This window comes from Simochromis diagramma, unplaced genomic scaffold (assembly GCF_900408965.1).
Source record: "Simochromis diagramma unplaced genomic scaffold, fSimDia1.1 OVJJ01000802.1, whole genome shotgun sequence".
Lineage (NCBI taxonomy): Eukaryota > Metazoa > Chordata > Actinopteri > Cichliformes > Cichlidae > Simochromis > Simochromis diagramma.
This window is the reverse complement of record NW_024387492.1, coordinates 12,704,060-12,726,267: the sequence shown is the minus strand read 5'-3', so window position 1 is coordinate 12,726,267 and position 22,208 is coordinate 12,704,060. Positions and strand designations below refer to the sequence as shown.

General features: G+C 41.2%; 1 protein-coding gene across 2 annotated transcripts in view; it reads left to right on the top strand.

The window, feature by feature from the left end:
• Nucleotides 1-2,796: 2,796 nt before the first annotated feature.
• LOC120724866 (glutamate receptor ionotropic, kainate 2-like) overlaps nt 2,797-22,208 on the top strand; it is a 64,281-nt gene continuing 44,869 nt past the window's right edge. The window contains exons 1-2 of one of the 2 annotated variants that reach the window (XM_040017345.1): nt 2,797-3,788; nt 21,155-21,322. In XM_040017345.1, coding sequence (XP_039873279.1) covers nt 3,665-3,788; nt 21,155-21,322 — 292 coding nt within the window. In that variant the 5' untranslated portion in view covers nt 2,797-3,664. The remainder of the gene's footprint in view (nt 3,789-21,154; nt 21,323-22,208) is intronic. The other variant, XM_040017346.1, reaches the window with a different exon arrangement.

Here is a 22,208-nt window from a genome sequence, read left to right as displayed (position 1 = left end):
GTAAACACAGTACACTGCGAACTCAGTGCTACTGTCGCTGACAAAAAAAAGAACAGGTTCAAATCATCTTTGTGAGTTCCAATGAAGAAAGAGTATGTGTTCCTTGTAGGGGCCCTTGTGTGGCTCACCAAAGTGTTAGTTACAGTCATCACGGAACAATGTGCTGATGAATTGAGACCATTGTTGCCTTTCTGGAGCCAACCATGTTAAAATAACTTGGGGTCTTCAAAATAATGCTGTAGAGATGAGTCTTTAGTGCTGGGCTACTAAACTGAATGAATGTCTTCTCTTTCAAGGTCTTACCATTCAAAGTGCATCAGCTTCTCGTTTCCATGGTTTCCCCTCTCTGCGCCAATGCTATCTTTCCACCACTATGCCTGCCCGGGAGAGAGCGAGAGGGGGAGAGAGAAAGCGAGGGAGAGAGAGAGAGAAAGAGAGAGAGAATGACAGAGGGCTTTCAGCAGTGGTTATCTCTCCTTTGCATAAAGTCCCCTTTGCATTACTCAGTGCATGAATGGCGTTTGAATAAACACACCAGCCAGCTCATATGGATCCCTCCACGGGTTACAAGCGAGTGGGTGTGTATAAACTCATCTAATTTGTGGTCTTCTTCAAAAATGACAAGGTTTGATCATAGATGGAAGAAAGTACATTTCCCAAATGGCACAAGGGTATTTTCCTATTAGTCACAACAAGCTAAAGGAGCAAGAGTCATTTAACATCATAATGTGGCAATTATTTGATATTCCCATCTCCTTTCCCCTTTTATAACTGGTTCACACACAGTTATCTCCACCTGAGCGGCTTTCAGGGAAGTGAAAAAGGGTGTTAACCTGAGACATCTAATTGAAAACGAAGATCAAGATCAACACAGAAAGCATTAATCTAGTGCAGTGAAAATTGTATGTTTGCCCATGCATTCCCTGTGTTCGGGCTTAAAATATTATTTAGATTCTTGATTAGAAAATTAAGTCGCAATCATTTCTTGCTGCATTAATTTGCATGCATTGAGTGAGGAGGTACCTGAGGACTTAACGCATTTGCAACGCCTTAGTATTAGGCCAGAGGGCGCTTTAATTTTAAAAGGAAAACAGCGTGCCTGTCAGTTGATGTCTTCTCTCGGAGCTCAATAAGCATTCCTTTCATGCTGTGTGAAGCTCTGCTGACTTATATGGAAACCCGGAATTTCTCCATAATTATGCTAATGGTCCAGATGGTAGCATCACGAGTGCCATTCTCTTTGATATTCTCACACTGCAGAGGGCTGGTGTGCAGACCCACGCAAACCAACACACGCTCAAAGTCAGTGTTCACACCACCTACTTGAGCCCATGTAAATTAATTCGCGGATCCTTTAGCTGAAAAAAGCCCACTCGTCACTATTAAATGCATGTGCGTGTATTTGTTTTGGGGATTTGGCAATTCTTGTAAAGTACAATAGAGTCGCACTTCAACAAAAGGCGGGTGTAGGTGTCAGTATCCTTTATTTATCTACACATTTGCTCATGATTTACTACGATTTTTACAGTCTAATAAAAAGAACAATAAACGGCGATGTGAGTGCACTTCAAGAACATTTCAGTGACATTTGTGAAGGTTGAAAAAAAAAAGCATGCCAAGGTCATACACTGTAAGGCCATGAATAAATATTCCAGCGAATTTTATTTTAGAGTCCCCCCCTTTAACCACACACTCGCGCACAAACATACACATACGCGCGCACAGGCCAGCCATTCACTCACTCGAGCCACACAATAACTGTGTTCATCCAGGCTTGGACTCTGGTGGCGCCCATCAAAGAGCTCCTTTCACATCTCCGTGGGGATTAAATGGGACCTCCACCCTTTCTGGGCGGCTGTGCGCCGTTCTACCTATACCTCCAGCTGATGCACTGGCCCATGAAGAACTGCCCATTTGGGGCGGATGCTGATAAGGTGCATGTAGTGTTAAATCAATAGCACAGGCCTATACGCAAGAGCGGCAGATATCCATCTTCTCGGTGCAATGCATAGCATAGGATAGAGGCTGTTTTGAACCCGTTAATCAGATAGAAACGCGATATGCTCAGCAGATATTGGATGTCTTTCCCCGTGAAATTTAACCAGCGGTGGAGTCTTTGTGTGTATGACGCACACACCTTCACTTCGGAGGATGGCTCGCACTTGAGAACAGTCTGTTGCTGGAAGGCTTTCAAGTCTAAAGTGGAGTTATTTGCATAGGTTAAATATTCGTGCCTTTCAGCAGCTTCTGTCGATATTACGGATTTGCTGTTCTGCCAATTTTAATTCCTTTCATTCCACTCCTCCCACATTTCTGGAATGATGGTGAAAATTGTCGGAAGGTTGATGCTTGAAACCCCCTAAAAGAGCTTCTGAAAGGGAAGTCACGAATGACAAAACACAAAGTGGGCCCACATATCCCACTGGGGTGCAAAGGAGGAGGGGGGGGGGGGGGGGGGGGGGAATCAGTGCAAAGCTATCCTGCTGACATCACATCGCTTGTGCACGGTGCATGGCCATTTAGAGCGGTGTATAAGCTTTACAGTGTTTTCTTTATCTGCCGAATTCAGCAAAAAATACCTGAAGTGCTAAATCACTGCTGGTTGTTTGAACCCTGAGTGAGATTGCTGCTTATTTCTTTGACTAGACTGTCTCTGGCCGTGGTGCTGAAGAGAGATCAAGCGGAAACGTACTAATCGAGTGTTAAATAGAGTTAACATTTGCCCTTTATCACATGCCACTTCGGTTACAAGATAATTTAATTTGATCAGTGGCATAACTTTGTTTGATAATTATATAGTCCAGAGCCTCCTGTCTCAGATTTACTTTGCCTTCATGGGTGCATTCAAACCTGGTAGTGATTTGAACTGGTTGCAAAAGTTAGCTACCATTACCGTGTGCACTTTAACGATTGCACATTTATAGACACACCTATAAATGCCTGCGAACTTGGTGGGCAAGTTATGAGAGGAAACTGGGAAACAGCTTCCTAGAAACGTGGTACGAAGAGAGAATTAAAGTTTTACACTGCTAGCTTTCAATTATTTTTCTCCCTTATTCCGCCATTCCATCCCTCGCTCTATTTGCCTCCTCCCTGCTCGGCATGTCTCTCCGTCTTTCTATCTGTAGTCTATCTCCATCTCCCCTTTCTCCCCTTCTCTCTCAGTCGCGCTCACTCTCTCTCGCTCTCTGTTGCGCGTTCACAATACTAACCTTGGCTCGACGTCAGAGCCTGTGCAGCAGTGCAGTATAATGGGAGCGCAAGGAACCCAGAGCGCCTCATAGGGGGGTGCATATCGCTGCTGTATCCTCTGCTTGGCGCTGTCTAGCTCCTTTCCAACCCACTCCAGTTCCTCACCTATAGCCCATGCTTGGGCTCCCTCCTCCCCACTGGATCCGTACCCTTCGACATGGATGTCCCGCCGTCCCGCGACCCCGAGGATTGCTGTTTCTTGGCGCAGTGAAGAAGGAAGAGGAGAACGGGAAGGGGAAGGAATCATGCCGGGACTGCTAATGGATTTAGGGAAAGCGCAAGTGACCATGCCGTGATCTTGCGCATCCAGGGCCGCCGTTACCCTGCCTTGCCCAACAACCGTAGAAGAATTACGAGGGAATCGAACCCGCGCACCGAGGGGAATAACCACTGTGCATTTTTTTAAAACAACATGAAGATTACCTCCCATCATCTGATGATAACCAGTCTTGCTTTCAGGTCCAACCTCAGGCTGATCCCGCTTCTGCTGCTGTTTCTTGGTTACTCTCGCGGGATGCCACACGTTTTAAGATTTGGTAAGTAATCTGTTTATAACAATGTATCATCGACGTTACGATGTCTAATCACAACAACTACTCATAAGATTGGCCACAGCGGCACGACACATTGGCGGGATGCAGGCTGTGGAGATATTTTTGTCCCACTTTTGTCACGTTTTCCGTTAAGAGTTTGCAAATAATATCGTCTGCACTTTTAAAATCGCGTTTAGCCCGGCGAATATTTCATAGTGTGCCTTTATAATGTCACTGTATTTCGTAACAGTGTCTTCGTGGGATTTTATTTAGTGCTTCATACGATCAGCGACGAATGACGCTTTCCAGTGAACTTGAAATCACCGTTACAGTAACTCTGGACGCTTAAAGGCAGGAGTAGTCTATGCAACAGTTCACGGCTATGAAGCTCACCACCAGAGCCGCCGCTTAAATCTCCTCACCCTGCATCCTGAATCATCCCGTAGGTCTTTTAAACTGCTGACTCTCCAGCACATCCTCTGCAGTGAATGTTTACATGTAACCATTAGCTTGCTTTCCGAGAGTGGATCAATTATTGATCTGTGAAAAGTGTCGATCAATGCGCCGGGCAACGGGCTACTTTATATCCGAAATCAGAGCGAAGAGCTTCCCATCAGGGAATTCCCACGATTTTGCTTAATTCACACGGTTGTTGCCTTTTAAACAGATACTTGCTTGTTTCCAGTGCTCACTGGATGTGCCCTTACCCAACACTGTGTCTCAGATTAGCTGTGTAATTCGGTAGTCTAAAAGTTGAGGCACTCCTTTAAAAAATATCCTGGTGAGTTAATTAGACACTTTAAAAGGATTAAAGAAGTAATTCTTCAACACTTGCCACTACGGCGAATTTTCCCCGGTACATAACTTCAAAACAGTGCCATTAACGCCCGTGTTCCTGTCTGAAAGTCACTAAATCGCAGCCTCCCGTGGCTTCCTCTGATGCTTAATTAGATCCGTCTCAGGGTGGCTCTTTCTGCCGCTCTCTGTTGCATTTACAGAGAACATCTTGGAGTGACAGGGGAGCCGCCACGACAGCGGATGTCATCAAGTGTTGACAACACATCCTTACAATCCCCAGTTCTCCTGAGGGTCCTGTTTAAGAGTCAGGCCGCGTCCGCAAGAGCCGCCGCTATGGCAACGGGATGTGCTTGTCTTCCTGCTTCTTCCTCAGCAAGACGCGCGATTTCCCGTCTCGCGTGTTCCCTGACAGACGCCGGGCGTCTATTCAGTAATCCTCGGAGGACGGTAAAGTCCTTGCACTGGCTAATATCAAAGTTTTCAAGGCGGCAAATAATATCGAACATTCCCAAGAGACAAAATCCAGATATCATTCTGACCATGGTTACCGCTTTATGCATATTTATAGTTCGTGTGTGCGTGTTTTATCAGTGCAAAGGTTAGACGTGTACCTCCCCATACCAAAGATGTCGCCTGTGCTAACAAGCTGGATCTGTAAGGCATCTGGTATCAGCAAGACAGACAGAACCATGTAAGATAAGAGGTGTTTCGTGTCACTGAGATCTTTTGCCCTGGGTGAACCCATGCTTGATATTTTCTCCTTCTTCTGGTGGAAGTGACAGTCAGAGCGCCTGGCACGCGTCTACGAGCCGGGGCTCTGTCCGTGGTCCTGAACAAGCGCTTGTTTAGTCGCACGGACTTGGCAGCACGGCCGCCTGTTGCTGAACAACTCTTCCTTTTCACAACACACTGATACACCTTCTATAAACAACTTAGTCTTTGTTTTTTTGTTTGTTTTTTTATGCACTATAATATCTGTCATTCAAGCGCCACGCACGCTCTATTGTAAAATGGCTCCATTTTCTGCACTGTAATTCATTCTCCTTAGAAAAACAAGTTTATGTGTCTGTATTTGCTTCTGAAAGAGCCGAGTTTCCTAAAGAGAAATGTAGTTAAAATAGAGATTTATGTATCAGCTTATATAAAAAATAACACAACATGTCAGTCATGCATGCACACGGGAGAATTACAAATCCCTTTAAAGACATTAGAGTCCATCCAGTACATTTCTTGTCCTGGAGGATGTGCTTACTCAGCAGATAATCCCAGCTGCTCCTGCAGAAGGCTGGCTAAATGAGGAGGTCAGCTCCCCTGGGTCCGTCTGTTCCTTTCCTGCCCCAAGATCCCTTTTGCCCAGACAGGCGGCTCACATTGTAAAAACCACTGTTCTCCTGTCAGGCTGAGACCTCTACACAAAGACACACTGTAACACTACGGCATAGTCAACCTTTTGCATTCATAGCTCCAGTCTCACCATGTAGAGCGACAAGTGTCGGAGGAGAAAGAAAAAAAAAAAAAAACAGTGTTCAGGCCACCAGCTGCAGGCAAATATGCTGAGCCCATTCCCATACTGAGTTGAGTTATTATGTTCAGTGTTCCTCATTTATAAATCTTACAGGTAATTTATTTAGTTAGATGCAGAAAATAGAGCCAGCCCATACAAGTTGTAATAAAAAACCTCTTGAGAAAAGATTCTCTCTTCATTACTACTTCACATTTGCCTTCTGGGAGCACTGAATTACACTTTTTTTTAGCTACTGATGTTGCTAAGGGTCTTTGGGATAGAGAACAAAATGTTTCTGTCGTTTAATTTTCTTTTCCCACCCTTACAATGAAGGCTGCACACATAAATATGCAAAATGCCCGTTTTGAATATAATCTGAAACACAACTGCTTAAAATACATAAAATTCCAATTGTGTAGAAACATCTGAACCAGCTTCCTGAAATAATTAAATAGCTTAGTGTCAGGCGCTTCTAAAGCTCAGCTTTTCTCACTCACAGATGGCCTGTTAAAATTCAGTGAAGTGGAAATTCAATGTTTTCTTTCAAATCTGTCCCATAACCTGAAGGATCTCATTTTATTTTTTTATTTTTTCCATGCAAATAACATTTTGTGCATGATCCTATTTAGCTGCCCCCAAATGTTCTGTCACACAAGCAGTGAGTCATCACATCTGCTATTCCAACCCAGATGACTTTGACTTACAGACCCGCATGTTATTCTAAAAATAAAGAAATTCAGTTGGAGAAATATCAACAGTGAAACTGAGACCGCCTTTTAATTCTGATGTCCGTAGTCGGTCTGTGACTGTGAGGTTGAGTGATAACCTTATCACTGCCATTTGGAAGCAGCGCTGGCAGATGCAGTGTGTCCCTGGGCTGTCAACTCCTGCTGAAAGCATTGTTGACTCAGAGATACTCATTTCATTTGTTTATTTCCTGCTTATACTTATATTTCCCCAGTACAGACGTGTGGGAATATTTATGACTAAAACACAACATTCTTTTTCATTTTGGAAAGGAAATCAAGCTTTTTTTTCCAGTCCACTGGCAAAAGACACAATCCCCTCGGGTAGAAGAGAAGTTTATCTAACTCCTTCCACAATGCTGTGCCAGAATATAGGCTCTCTTTTGGGTGTCTAATATTTAAACCGCTTTATCCCCTCGTGGTGGTAAAATTAGAAGGTTGTTGAAAACGAGCAAGGATAGAGGGAACACGTTCAATGGGAGTTTGTGGTTAATTGACTTTATTTGCTTTTGCTTTCTGCCAGCCTGAATTATCAGCATGCTGGAGTTTAGTTTAGGATTGCAGGAATTATGGCTAACACCCTGTGCCCTGGCCCACTGCCAGCATGTTCACAGCAAACATATTTAAAATGGGCACAAAGCTGCTTAAAATATTCACGTGTCACTTGACCCAATCAAAGCTTATAGAAATATGAAACTATCTCTGCTCGCAAATGATTTCCATGGTATAAAAATACCCACCGTGGGTTTCAAGAACAAAGAGGAGATCTGTCTTACATTAGCATGCAGCACCACACATGGGCTTGAAGCAGAGAACTATCTAGATGGATTTCTAAAACATGTTTACAGTCCAGAGTCTTTGAAGGTCTTGCTGTCATGCCTCAGTTACAAAAGGCTCAATGGTGATTAATTCAGGGTACATATTTCTTGCCATTTTGAAATGGCAAATATCTTTGAGGTATGAAATTAGTTTTTTTTTTCTTAGCATTAAGTCTTTTTCTTTTCTTTTTTTCTTTTTTCTTTTTTTTTTTTGAGGTTTACCAGCAACTTTTGAAAAGATTATTTACATTGAAGGAGGCTTTAGCTGATTGACCTTGTTTGCAATGTAATCCTTTCTTGCAAAACAGCCTCTTTTAACACAGTCTGCTTTTATTTATTTATTTTTTTGTTGAAAATCAAACAGAATAAATCTGAGACCTGTGCTCCTTTACTTCCCAGCGCAAGGCTTGCCTTATGTATCGGCTTTCATTATTCACAGTCTGTCACTCTTTGTCGTTGTCACTCAGGGATTTTGCCGGGTATCAGAAGGGTTAGAGGTTATATGTGCAATTGCTCTGTGAAACTGTCCCTTGAGAAGAGCCTATAGCACGTCTTGCTGCGTTGCTGCTGTGGCTCGAAGCCGACTGAAGGTCGGAGCTGAAAGCACTCACAGGGAATAATTTTTTCTTTTCCTTTTTTCTTTTGCATCTTTTAATACATGTGGGACTGTCCTTCTCGCTATCTCACCAAGGGAGCTGGAAGTAAATTTGAAGTCACTGAGAGGTGTAAGAAAAACAAGAGTGTTTGTTAGAGAGGAAAAGAGAGAGAAAGAGAGAGTCTGTGTAAAGTGTGAGTGAGATGAAAAAACAGTGAGTGTTGAGGCGTATACAGAGTAAAGATAGATTAGTTTGCCTCAGAGCGGTCCACTCTCAGCCCACTCTCAGTTGTGGTCTTTTATTACGGTTTTTTGATGGCTTCTATGAAGAGAGACGGAAAGGACAGTAGAGTATGTGGAAATGTAGTGGGAGGCCAGGAGTCATGCACTGCATCTCTGAATAAATGTCAGCAGTATCATATTAGCAAGTTGAAAATTTGCCTGGGACTGCAGATATGCATGAAATAGCTTTTATAGAAGTGAAAAACTGAAAATAGGTTGGTAACACAAATGTCCTTGTAGTTCCTTAGAAGAACTAAAACCCAAAATGTGTTTTCATTAGCCAGTCGTGTGGACATGTTGGGTTTGTCTCCACTTCAAATAGACTATAAAATAGTGTGAATCAATAAAAATCAGCATGCTGGGTTGCTTCGTTGAATATTGATAAAGGAAGGAAAACTGGCAGCATAGCAAATAAGGAGTGCCAAATCCCGGATGTCCCCTTTTCGCGTATCACAGGTTACCATCTGTGAGAATTCAAACATGAATATTACAAAATAAAAAGCAAATGTGTGCTCAAAGCAGAATATGAGGGATTGTGCTAATATTGCATTGTGCTGTGAATTAATGACTTAAACAGCCACAAGCAGCAGCAGCTTGAGCAGGACCACATGGTTTTGAAGTGTTCCACACTTCTGAACTGGCTGTACTTCCAGTGTTGTCACAGGAGACCACTCAGGAGCAGGAACAACATGTCATGTTTTGTGTTTTACTGTAACAGGAGGTAAAAGGTGCAAGATCTTTAACTTTATACTAGCTCAAGTGCACTAATTGCCTTTTAAGTGATTGCTTAATAGAAAGAAAATAAAACCTGGCTTGTCACTTGTTTATTACAGTAAGATGGCAACGGGGCTAATTGTTAGTAAATGTTTACAGTGTATTTGTTGTATGATTAATGCATTAAGACAGTCTCTGATTGCCTTTTGTTGGTCGTGGGTTGTTGTTTTTGTTTTGTTTTTTTGCTGAAGGGCTTGTTTACCAATATGTACTCATAGTTTTAGTGTTTTAAAGCTGTGCCTTAAGTTGAGGCAGTCAGATGTGAATTTCAAACACACAGATCAGGTAAACATTTCTGAAGGCATATATGCCATAAACGATAGCATTGACGTCCAAACTACATGGGATTCTGAAGTCAATCGATTGCAGAAAGCCCTCCGGCTGTGTTGGCTATGATGCAAGGCACCGAACAGGTCAGGATGTGGTGATTCACCTTCATTTCCAGCCAGCTGAATAAAGGAATAAAAGAAGGAGCGGAGCTATGGGTTGAAGGAGAGAAAGCAAAATTCGGGCTCCCATTGACAGCATAGAATGTCAGATGTATGAACATTTCTCTGTGTGAACCAAGGACACAGGGGGAAATGGGCTCTGTGGGAGGACATATTGAGGCAGGCTTACTTAAAATCATGTTCTTTGAACCAGCATGACGCTCCATTGTCAAGGCTGCACAAGGGCTATGCAAAATGCCTCCCCCTGCAATGTTGAATTTATTTTTTCTCTGCTTTCACTCAGAGGGTTTGTAAGTGTTTGGGTAGCTTTCTGATGTTGTTTTGATGACAGTTTTGAATGAAAAGATGAGATTAGACATATGTGAGGGGGGAAAAAACGCAACAGTATAGGAAAGCCTAAGAATTATTAAATAAAGCAAAATAAACCACAGAGTTTGCAAAAGCATTTTTTGAGGCTTTAATAAGATAAGATAAGGCTTTAATGCTACCTGGCTTGGCTGCAGTAGGTTTTGATTGTGTTCTGCTGTTTGTCATCCACGCTCAGAGACAATCCAATTGAAATGACCTACTAAATCTGGCCCTTCTCCAAACATAACAGTGGACTGGAATAGGCTTGGTTTGATATTCCCATCTTGCACAATTTATTTTAAGAGCCTGAAGAGACATAATGAAGCCAATTGCTTCCATTTCTCTTACACAGCTTCCCATGAGATATACCCACAGCTTTTTAAAAATGACAAAGAACCCTGAATTTGCTACCCAACAGAGTTCGATTGAATGTGGGAAATGGTGAAATTACCTTAAAAAAAAAAAGAAGCAGCAGATCAGGAGAAAGATTAAAGCAGGAGCCTTCATTTTTCACCCATTTCACCTCTTTAGCCTTTTTGCTTTTATCCTGAAAAGATGTTTTCTTATTTAGTTTGAAAAACTACACAACTGCACATATTTGAGGAGCTTTGCTTTTTAATCTGCTTTTTTTTTTATCACTTGCCCTCTGGCTATTTTCCTGCTAAAGTCAGTGTGCGAGTCTCTTTCATTTCTTTCTCTCTTTGCTACTGCGCAGCTGCCTGTGTTTGCAGAACAAGCAAGACAAATTGACACACCTTTGCAGCAAAGTGTACCTGTAGCTCTGATTATCAGCTAGCTTGTGTACAACAGTGGCTGATGGGAGGCTGATGAACCCAAACTAGGAGCTGACATTTTCCTGCCCTGTGGCTGAGGGAGAGAGGAGGGGTGCAGGTGTCCGTTCGGGTCTAATGCACCATCCATTCAGTCGTTTAATTGAGTGTCTTTTATCTGCCTCCGGTGACCTCTTTTATTCTCAATTTCTCCCTCTTCGTTTCCTTCCCTCATCTATTTTTTCTGTGCCCCACCCAGCTCTCTCTTCTTCTGTCTCTCTCTTTTCTTCCCAAGTCAAAATTCCTCTTTTTGCTTGTTTGACAGCACACCCATCTACCTGCATCTAGCTCTGACTTTAGACATAATGGCCTGCTGTTTTCTAAACCAATCTGATGGGCTGTGAGGAGACAGTATCATGCTGAGGTGCACTTTCAGCATCGAATTAATATCCAGAAAATAGACTTTTCTGTCCATTTTCCTCTTATTTTCTCCATTTCTTTGCCTTTGTCCTTCACTGCCCTTCCTCTCCATGTCGTCTTTGTTTCCCCTTTGGCTTTCAGCTTGTCTGCTTGTCATTCCTCTACTTTGTTCTGTCTCACTGCGATCAAACCTTACTTCTCCCTGTCTCCTGATCTCAGCGTCCTTGCACACAATGATGAAAATCCCCGTACTTTGGCATACAAAGTCGAAACCTCAATTTCAAAGCAAGGAATACCTTTTCAGTCGAATATTTTCATTTTCGTACACCCAGTCTGGAAAAGGAACATTGTATTTGGGCTTTTATCACCATTTAAATTGTGCCCAACATATAGAGCATATGCTATCATTATTACCTCTACACTCTCCATTTCATTTTCACAGCAGAAATAGCTCTGGTTAACTAATATAGATTTACTGCAGAGGAAAAACACTCTTGTTTTAACGTATTGCAACCCACTAGCTGTTAGTGCTGTTAATGCAATCTTATCCACTTATCCACTGCACATATGTTTTTCTTTCTTTTTTTCCCTCAATATCTTTTTGGCTTGTTAAAGTTTCCAGGCATCCATGTCATTATCTCCCTGAAAACAATAATGCCCTTCTTTGCAAAGATCTCTAAATTTATGAAGATTAAAAATTATTATAATTAGATTCAGTAAATCCAGCGAACGGGCTCATTTTTCTACCCTTCTCCATCGCCCTGTGAAAGCCCAACTGTTAGAATTAAAGAGCTGCCTCCTGAATTAATTCTTGACCTTTGCCTCTAACGGGAGATAACATCTGCCCTTCTACAAGAAAGAAAGTCTAATTTACTAGCCATTTTGTTCAAAATTACATTGGTAAGGGTGTAATACAGGGCCATTTTGATGAACAAGAGAACAGTGCGAATTAGAATGAGTGCAGCAAAAGGAGCAAGGAGGACAATAGACTCTCATATAATTTGCCGAGACTTAATTGCAGCATTATAAATTGAACTTCTTTTTGGCTCTGCACCAGGGCTGGATACATATGATAAATGTTATATGTGTTGTAAGTTAAGGCTATCCTGTTAAAATATTCTCCCTATATCGGAGTGTTTTTAGCGCCTGAAACGAAATGTTAAGAAATGGTGCGATAGTGAGATGAGTGTCTTAACACCCTGCTTTTTGGCAAGTATGCTGGAGACAGTTAGAAATCCCTATGCTTAACTTTTAAGACTGTGAGATTACTGTTAGTCAAGTTCTTATCTATATTTATTTTGTTGAGTGATACAGCTTGAGGGCTGAAGTATCCAGGGACGCTCAACACACCCAATCCATCCTGCATTACGCTTCCCAGTTGCGATGCCGTAAATGGCGATATTATCACAGTGGGGAAAATTAATATAAACCAAGGATGCACATGCATGGTCACAATGTTCTCCAGGCTGGACTCCTTTAGCCTGCAGTGGATAATTAGCATCTCTCACACGTGCTTAGGCTTGATTAAAACTCAGTTTACAGTGAGCAGTGCTGTGAGGTCGCCATCTGTCACCTGCCGAGGCCACCATGAGATGTACTCTAGTCTGAGGGAGTGAGAAAGACCCTGTGTGTGTGTTTGTGTGGGTTTGTTTCATAGAGTAGAGAAAAAGATGAGGCATACCAAGAGAAATGGCAAAGACAGGTGAGGCATGAAGCAGCAGGAAACATTCTATTAAATAAGTTGCGCTGCTCAGTCCCTATGGCCTGTATATTAGACACAAATCACATATTTTCTGTGTGGGCAGAAAAAGTGTCTGACTGCACTTTTGAGATTTGTATTATTTACGTGAACTGCATAACCTTGTGACTGCAGTTTTAGGAATGCTCATGTTTATACATGGAATTCAGATGGGAAGTCTGAGAGCTCTAAGGCTCATAAAACCTACAGTGTGTGAAAGCCACTGTATTTTTCCCCAAATGCATGTGCATTAGTCAAATAAGACTTTTTGTTTTAGCCCCCTCTAAAATACAGAATAAAAATACAATGCTGCAGCTGTAATATAAAGTACATCACAACTGCAAAGTGTATATTTGTTCTGATGATGATGAACCGAAGACATTTACATACCTCACCACAAAATGTGGAAACAATGCACAAAGACTTTTTTTCCCCCACAAATAAATAAATAAATCTTATTTCCATAGTATCCTGAATATTTCATGGTATACCCTGGAACAGTTGGGCAGGTGGGAAGAATGCATTAAAAAATCATGCTGCAGCAATGAGGGGGCCAAGCACCTCACCGAGACATAGTTTTCACAACCTTGGTAAGGGTTGCCGAGTCTGTACACCAAGTTTGGTGTTAACACACTTGCTGAGATATGATCTTCTTTCTTGGGATGTACTGCTCCGATTTTTTCTATTTCTGATACGATACAGAAACCTTGGCTTCAGGTAGCTGCTGATACCACGTACTGCTCCGGAACCAGTGTTAAATTAGTAAGCTTTTCTCCTCACTGTGAGGCCGGGAATCTTTTATATGTAAGGCAGCATCCGAGCTCAACATGAAGATTGCTTTGCAAACTTTATAAAATATAATAAAATAAAATACGACAAATAAGTACATGAAAGAATGCAAATTTACTGAATTGGTATTCATTAGTGAAATGCTAAATTACACAAGCCAATGAAAAGTTACAAAAGAAAATTACCAGTGTAATTAAAGCTTCTCATTGGTGCATCCCTACATATCTTTACAGATTTTGATTGGCTGTAATGCTTTGGTAATGTAATGTTTAAATCCAGATACTCCATTTAAAAAAAAAAAAAAAGGATTTGAAAAAAATCCTCTACTTGATCCAAGGAGACCAGTGACCATATTTTGTCAATTTAGCATAGGTAACCAAAGTTATGTGCATAAGTGCACCTCCAACTTTGGCTTGTTCATGGCCCTCAAAGCACAGACGTTAAGATAGTAGACAGTTCCCAGTCAGGATGGTGAATTTCACAATGTTTTGCCATGACAGAACTGACTCCAATGGCAGCAAAAGAGGAAGATGTGATCATGTACATAAGAAAACGTAGAAGCCCAATTTAATCCAAAGCACTGTTGCCTGTCACCCAATAAACTCCCAGTCTCTGTATCTGTCACAGAGGCGAGAAAAAAAAAAGCCTTTCAATGTTCCCCACAGAGAAACAACATAAAGACAACTGAAAGCTATTTGCCTGCGAAGAGTGAAAATGACTCCTCTTCCCGAGGCACCACTGAATGATGCCTCAGCAAGAGCTCAAAGGTGTTACCACCTGTGTACATCTCATATTACAACAACCATAATGTCTTTTGTTGTGTACCTCTGATGATTTGTGTGTAGCAGAAGTGTCAGCAGATATTTTTTGAAATACCTCTCATCTAACCACCCCCATGGAAAATAGGGAATTGTCATTAGATTGTTTTAAACCATTTTTAATACGTTCTAATATACATACAGTTCTGATAATATATAAAATATTAATGTAGCCCGAAATGTAATTATCTCCTCTTGTTCTGTAATGTTAATAAATCATTTTGGGGTAAAAAATGATTTCTCTGCATGCCTGTTTGGGAAGAGATTCTCACTGGGGGTGTGCAGTGTGCAATGTGGGAAACAGATTTGTGATACTAACTGAAATTTTAAAGCAATTTTTAAAAAATAAAGTAACCATTATTAGTATTAAACTCCTTTGTGACCTTTTTATGGGTTTATAAGGAGCTTTTTAACAAGCTTCGTAGCATGTATCTATCTGAGCGCGTTTGGTCATACAGCAAAACATCCACAGAACGTGTTTCTTTAGGGAGGTTGTGCAATCTCAAGTGCAGGCACATATTTTCTGTGAATAGTCAGAATGTGTGTGTGCACCCTTATATGCCTATGTGTGCAGGCGAGTGTGAGCACTTAGTGCTTATACATCTTATTTTCACAGTAGTTGGTATTTCTTTTCAGTTGCTTTCACAATTCGAGAGCAGTGAAGAGGCTGGAAACCGCTAGCAGACAGAAGTCATTTAGGAATTCAGCAATTCAAGGCCTGTGGAAGTGTACTCACAGTTTGGCACAATTAGTACCAAAAGGGGTCCCTGCTTGACAAATTAGCACACAAAATGTCAGCCGGTAGTTTAGCACATCCACAATAAGCCCTTGCAAATTAGCACATACTTTGAGGAGGGAGCTGGCACATTATTATGAATAGAGAGAGCCTAGCAAATTAGCACATCTGTTGCCAGCGCCTGGAATTAATACATGTTATATGATCACTGGTTTCCCACTTGGAGCCGGGTCAGGGATGAGGGCCATGGCACACATTCTAATTGAAGACAGTATGTGCTCATTATAAGAGATTGATGAAATTGATCTTTTTGCAATGGATAAGCTCATTATTACTCTGAGTTCAGCTCAAGTTAGGCATCTTTAAATGCTGCAGGCGGGAGCTATAAATTCTCTCATCAGCCACATTTTCCTTGTACTCAGTGGATTCTTGCATGACAGCTTTGTTTAGTTTCAATCTTCGAAGTGCGTGATTGTGTCTGTTTGCACTTGTATGTTCAAGTGTGTGACTCACTCTGAGTCTTAGCATCCAGCAGTGGCAGGTGACAGTCCAGCCCAGTGTCAAGAGGCTTTAAGGTGACAGGAGTGATTCTATTCTGGAGAAAACAGCAACAAGCCAGACAAGCTAGATAAAAACTGTTGTTCACACACAATACCTCCTATGGGTTTCATCTTCAGCTTTGAATGGGCTAGCTGATTATAGATTTGTTTTTTATTGATTGGTAGTACTTGTTTTGTTTTTTTTTCCTTATTTTTTTATGCTGTATATCATATTCTGTTTTAACTATGCTTGGTACTTTTGCAGTAAATGTGCATTCCTGATTTTGTGCCACCAGTGACGAACATCACAGTTATTTTGATACACCTAAACGTATTGACTTATCAATCTCTGGCAACCCCTCATCATCTAGTCCTTGATTCGGAGTTATATTTAGGAGCTGCTCATTAACAGCTCGTTAATTATCAGGTCGCTGCTGATTCCTTCCTCATTTGTTCCTCAGCTACATTTCACATGTTGCCTGCATCACACTCTAAAGTGCTACTCTTGGGCTCACTAGACACAACCAAAAATGTATTGAGCATCTTTCTAAACACAATATTGTTTTATTTGCTAGTTTTACAGTTGTCCTCTGTCTTGCTCTTTCAGTATTAATGCTCATCAAGATAATAAGACCATAAAGGATGTAGTTGCCAAACAATGCATTGGCATGTATAGTCTTGGCTACAAAATGTTTAAACACAGCATGCATCTCTTATCGTGCACACAGACTAAAATAGTGAAGAATGTCACACCTCCAAAAGCAATGAATATTTACAAGAAGTATCTGACAAATAAGCCAACATCCTGCAGTGATCCAAATAGTTATAATTTTTGTACAGACTGCAGAAGATTTTTTTTTATGATTGGCTGTCATAACACGAGAGCGCTTCCAGCAGAGTTTGAGTATCCTGTGTGCTGGTCAGATTTTCAGGGATCTTCAGGTCGAGATAGAATTGGCTCTTGTGTGGCATAGGAAGGTCAGTCATCAGCTCTAAGAAGGGGAGCTTCAGATTAATGACCAGGGGCGGCGAATCTCTGCAGGCCTTCATGCATCATGTCCCATTCACCGCCAAACATGTCAGGGTGCGCTCCCACTGGGAATTTCAGGGATATTTATGGAGCGTTTCCATCACTTTTGCCTCCTGCCTGTTGCACTGATCCTCTCTGGCTGAAAGATGGAGGAAGGAAGAAACGGGCCAGCGGGTTAGGGTGTGGTAGATGTTGGGGTGTGGTGGGTGGAGATCTTGCAGCCAGACTGAAGGCTTTCATGCGCATACCTGGGCCATTTGCCTTAGCAACGCGGTTGCTCGCATGTTGCCATGGCAGCCACCCGACTGCCCACTGCCATCCTGCAGCTGCACTGCTGGTCATTAGTCACAGAGACAGGTCGTACACACTATCACAATGCCCTTCCTCCACCAATCAGCTCCTCACATGCCAAAAGTGTCGGTGCCTCTCAGCCATAGCATAGCTGCATGAGTCGCCATGGCAACATATCTAACTCCCATCTCTCATTGTACAAGAGCATCCTTCAGTAGAGAGAGCTAATTGTGCTAAATGTATTTTCATTCACAGTTTGCAATGCTTCGCAAGTGCTCACAATTCAACAAAGTAATAAAAAAAAAAGTCTTAGCTTTAATCTTTGTTCCAAACAGCATGTGATCAGCAGATAGACTTTACTGAATGTGATTTTCAAGGTTGTCTGTTACTAGTGTTTTTCAAGTATGCCCTTCAGAGATGTACTTTTTCTGTGTACAGAAGTTAATTTAGAACAAACTTAACTTCTGAGAGATATTAAGCCAGTGAGCAAGTTATTGCATGAATTGTAATCCAAAATACACTTCATTAACAGTGATAAAACATTAAAAGGGAGGAAAGTATACAGACACCCTCCCGCATTACGCTTTGGTCTTGACTTTCCGCTCAGTCTTTCTCTCTTTCTTTCAGTGACACACAGGCACACACATATCCAGGCACACTGAAACACTCCGATCAGCGGGCCCTGTTTTCTCGTCAGAGTGATTATCCAGCTCATAACTCACTCAGAGCTTTCATTTGCACCATAATTCAAACCAATCCCAGTGATGGAAGCTCTATAATTCTTACATGCACACACACACGCACACATGCACACACACAGGCTGATTATCTCAGCTGCAACTCACACACCTGCAGTCACACGGACCACAAAAACAAGAGAAAGGAGAAGATAAATGCAAATATAATAGGTAGAGTGTTATTAGACTTTAAACAAGGTAAATATACATTAACTCGTATGGGTTTTAATGTCACTTATGTCTCTTGAAAGATGCATAACATCTACTTTGGGAAGGAGCACGAGATGGATTAGTCTCTATAATCAATAGTGCAAATGAAAACCAAGGATTCATGTAGCACATTAGATTCAAAGGAGCACTAACGCAAACGATAACCATTGCTATTCCATTTATTAGCATTTTGAAATTTAACTGTAAATATTTTATGTTATCCTCTACAGACTTTTATTTAATGTTTCTTCTCTGAGTTCTTAAGGTACATGATTTCTATCAAACCAGCATGCCCAAGACATACAGCTTGCCAGGGAAATCAGATGTGCATAACCTAAAGCCCTTATGCTAATTTTCAACAGCCCAGTGGAGCTCAGCCTGCTCCCTCAGGGCTATACTGTAATAATTATCTATTAGGTCAGACTGACATGATTTCTATCATCTTTAATGGTGATTTTTGGGTATTCGCTTCTTTGAAGATTAATGTGTCATTTCAGTAAAATGAAAAGCCATGAATAGCAACATGTTCGCATCACATCGCTGTATAGGAGGAGGATTTACACATGAAAAAATCATTAACTCAGCTCACTGAGTGACACAGTGACGCTCAGAATGTGTGCTTCATTGCCTTCTTAACTTTGTACATATCTCTTATCACAAACTGCAATGCTGGACTGGGCTATATATAAATGAAAATTCCATAAAATAAAGTAAGAACCCCCAATATATGGCTGTACTGTGGTGACAGTGACAAAGCTCCCTTCCCCGGGTTAATGACATCTTCTTTGCCCTCCTGCTCTCATTTTCTATCACTGCCTGCCATGGCCAGATGCTATTTATAGCCGCTATCTGTTACTGTAAAGCCCTCTTTCTTTCTGTACTCTTTCAAAAAATGTGCCACTCTTTCAGTTTTACTTCCCCCTTTGCTCCGTATAATTGAATCAATAAACAGGCTTTAAAGTTTTTCATTTTGGATTCAGTCAAACTGACTCTCTGTCCTCCAAGAGGATGGGATCCATAGAAGGACTCGTGAACTCTGCTCTCGTCTTCTGGAGTGTTTCTCAGAGCTCCTTTCACAACACCCTTTCATCTTTCCCCCCTCATGCATTCTCTTTTAAGTTTGATTTTTGTATAGCCTTCATGGGATTTAGACCACTTTCAAAGGTGTATCAGCTGTTGAAATGTGTTGTCTTCCTATGTTTCTATTTTCATAGCTGAAAGTGGCTGATTGACTCCAAAGCTGTTTCACCACAGGCACATTCAAATATTGTTGGTGTGATTTAATATATTAAGAAGAATAATAACTGTATATGTATAGCACTTAAAAAAAACAACACACAGTGACAAAGTGCTTTGCAGTTGGGATAAAAACACATTAAAAGCAAGTGTCCATATTTATACATGCAAACACAGAGTAATATGCTACATAATGCTGCATATCAGACCCCCTTTCACGCAGTTTTACCTCATCCTGTTGATGGATGTGTGAAAATTCTCTCTGACCCCAGTTACACCTGAAATTGCATATGTGCTGAGTGGCTGGCTTGTGGATTAGATGATGTGAACACTGATATATTTTCATAAATGTTCCTAAAACCCATTAAAAACAAAACAAAACAAAACAGAACATGCAAATTTGGTGCAATTTTTTATACCCAATTCCAGGAAAACATTTTAAAACTTCCTATGATTCAAAGTTCAAAATGATCCTTTTTTATTCTCCTCTTTGGTGCATTCCCTTAGTTTATCCACTTTGTGAATCAAGCTCCTCTTCCTTTAAGCCAGCGTTCCTCGAAATGGCTTGCAAACAGAAGGTTGGGTCAAAGCCAGAGCAACTACTGTAGGGATAGCTGCTCTAATTGACATCCTAAAGATCCAAGACTTGTGTGAGATGGGTGTTTATAGCAGTCTAAGAATGACTTGCATCACCTGTGTTTAACGGGACCATCTACAATTTCAACAGGATCCCAAAGACAGAAAATAGGAGAAAGCATACCAAGTCCAGTGTAAATACATGCAGATAAATTATGCTTGACATAATCAGAAAACAAGACACATTTGTAGTGGCTCACTTTAAACATTGATATTCTTTGTCTCGGATCCTGAAGTGCATAAATAGACCAGCTGGAGCATTAATTGTCCCTGTTGTGCTCAGAATAACTGACAGTTCTGAAGAATGCTATTTTAAACTGACAACACCTTTCTTTGCAGCAGTAATTATAGTGTCTGCGCAAATAGTTTGGTTATGTAAAAGTTTTTATTTCATCAGTTACAGACACCAAAAAGGTAACAAGATTTGCCAGACAGCAACAGAACCAACCGAGTAAACAGTGAGATATACAGTTAGGTTCATATGTTTTTAATTAGTGTTGTTAAAAATGCCCCAATGGCATCTTAATTTCTGATTTGATTGACCTTCTCGTTATCTGTCTTTCTGACTTGCCTCTATTTATACCCACTTTAAATATGTTTCTGATTTCCCCCGTGGCTCTTATTCTCTCGTCTACCTTTTCACTTTAATTTCCCTCTGCTCTTGCCCAGCTTTCTTTGCTCGCATCTCATTTGAGAATCATTTAAATCAATGGGACAACTGGTAGAGTGAACCTTTCTGTCAAGGCTGAGCGAGGGAGTTAAAGAAGGGCAACCACCCCTGAACTCACCTCCCAATGCAACTAATTGCCTATAATTACGCCGACGACTGCCACAGAATGCAAATCAGCAGGGATCCAAATGCCTACTCCGCATTGTAAATCTGTTTCATGTCAGCATGAGACTGAGCTGTGAAAAGCATTGAACACAGCAGCATCAATAATATGAGTACAAATACTTAAAAAATGATGCACTGCTTGAGCTGTAATTGCCTGCATCATATCCATCATTTACTTGAAGGTTTCTTGTGTTAAGGAATCTATGGCAATTATAGGAGGCTGGACTCGCCATTCAAACGTCTTGTTCTCTCCTGCTTTTTATCCCTCAGGAGGAATATTTGAATCCATTGAGAGCGGCCCCTCGGGAGCAGAGGAACTAGCCTTTAAATTTGCCTTGAACACAATCAACAGGAACCGCACATTGCTCCCCAACACCACGCTGACCTATGACATCCAGAGAATAAACATCTTTGACAGCTTTGAGGCTTCCCGGAAAGGTGAGTCAAGAGGAATGGAAAGGACGTTTAGCTGAATCTCACTGTGAGTGCTTTTTGTTCTTACGTGAATTAGTATTTTACAGGTAGCCATTCAGACAAACGCTGCACACTCTACTTTCCTATTTGAGTGTCAAATCGATTCATGTTTTATCAGTTAAAAGGATAAAAGTAATATCCATGTATAGCTTGTATTTTTATGTTGTAAAGCCCATGTGTAATGCATCAACCTTTTGTAGAGGAAACCTAAAACCTGCCCTGTTGGTCGCTGATGATGGACAAGCATTTGTGTTCATGGTGTCTGAAATCTCAATTTACTGCTCACAGTAAAGAAGATTATTGCATCATTATTATTATTATGAACGTGTAAACCGGGCAGTGATTCCAGATAAAACCACAGAGTAAATCGTTGAATATTTTCTGTTATTCGCCCCATCTAACCACTAATGCAGTTTACATCCACAAACGACTTGACATTTATTTGTTAAAATGGGCTACTAATTGACAGAGTTTAAAGAGAGTTGAGCAAACGAAGGGGAGAAAAATGACCAAAGATACCTTGTGAAGTCCTCACAGTTGCGAGGCTTATTAATTTGCTATTTTTTTCCCCGAGTGTTCCCATCTTTTTTTTTCCCTCTCTTTGTTTGCCCACATCAATCACAACCACAGTGGAACAGTGTGAAAGATGTTCTCCTTCCTACCCAAACAGAGGTCCAGCTTGTATAAACAACGCTCCGAACCGCTAGCGGCTATAAAAGAAAATTCCACAGTCGGAATTAAGATTATCCGCTGGGCTGAGGAAATTATTAAGCACCGGTTCTGTTTATGTTTTGGTTGCTTCAGGTGACATGTGGACAAAAAAAAGAAAAAAATTGAGCAGAGAATATGA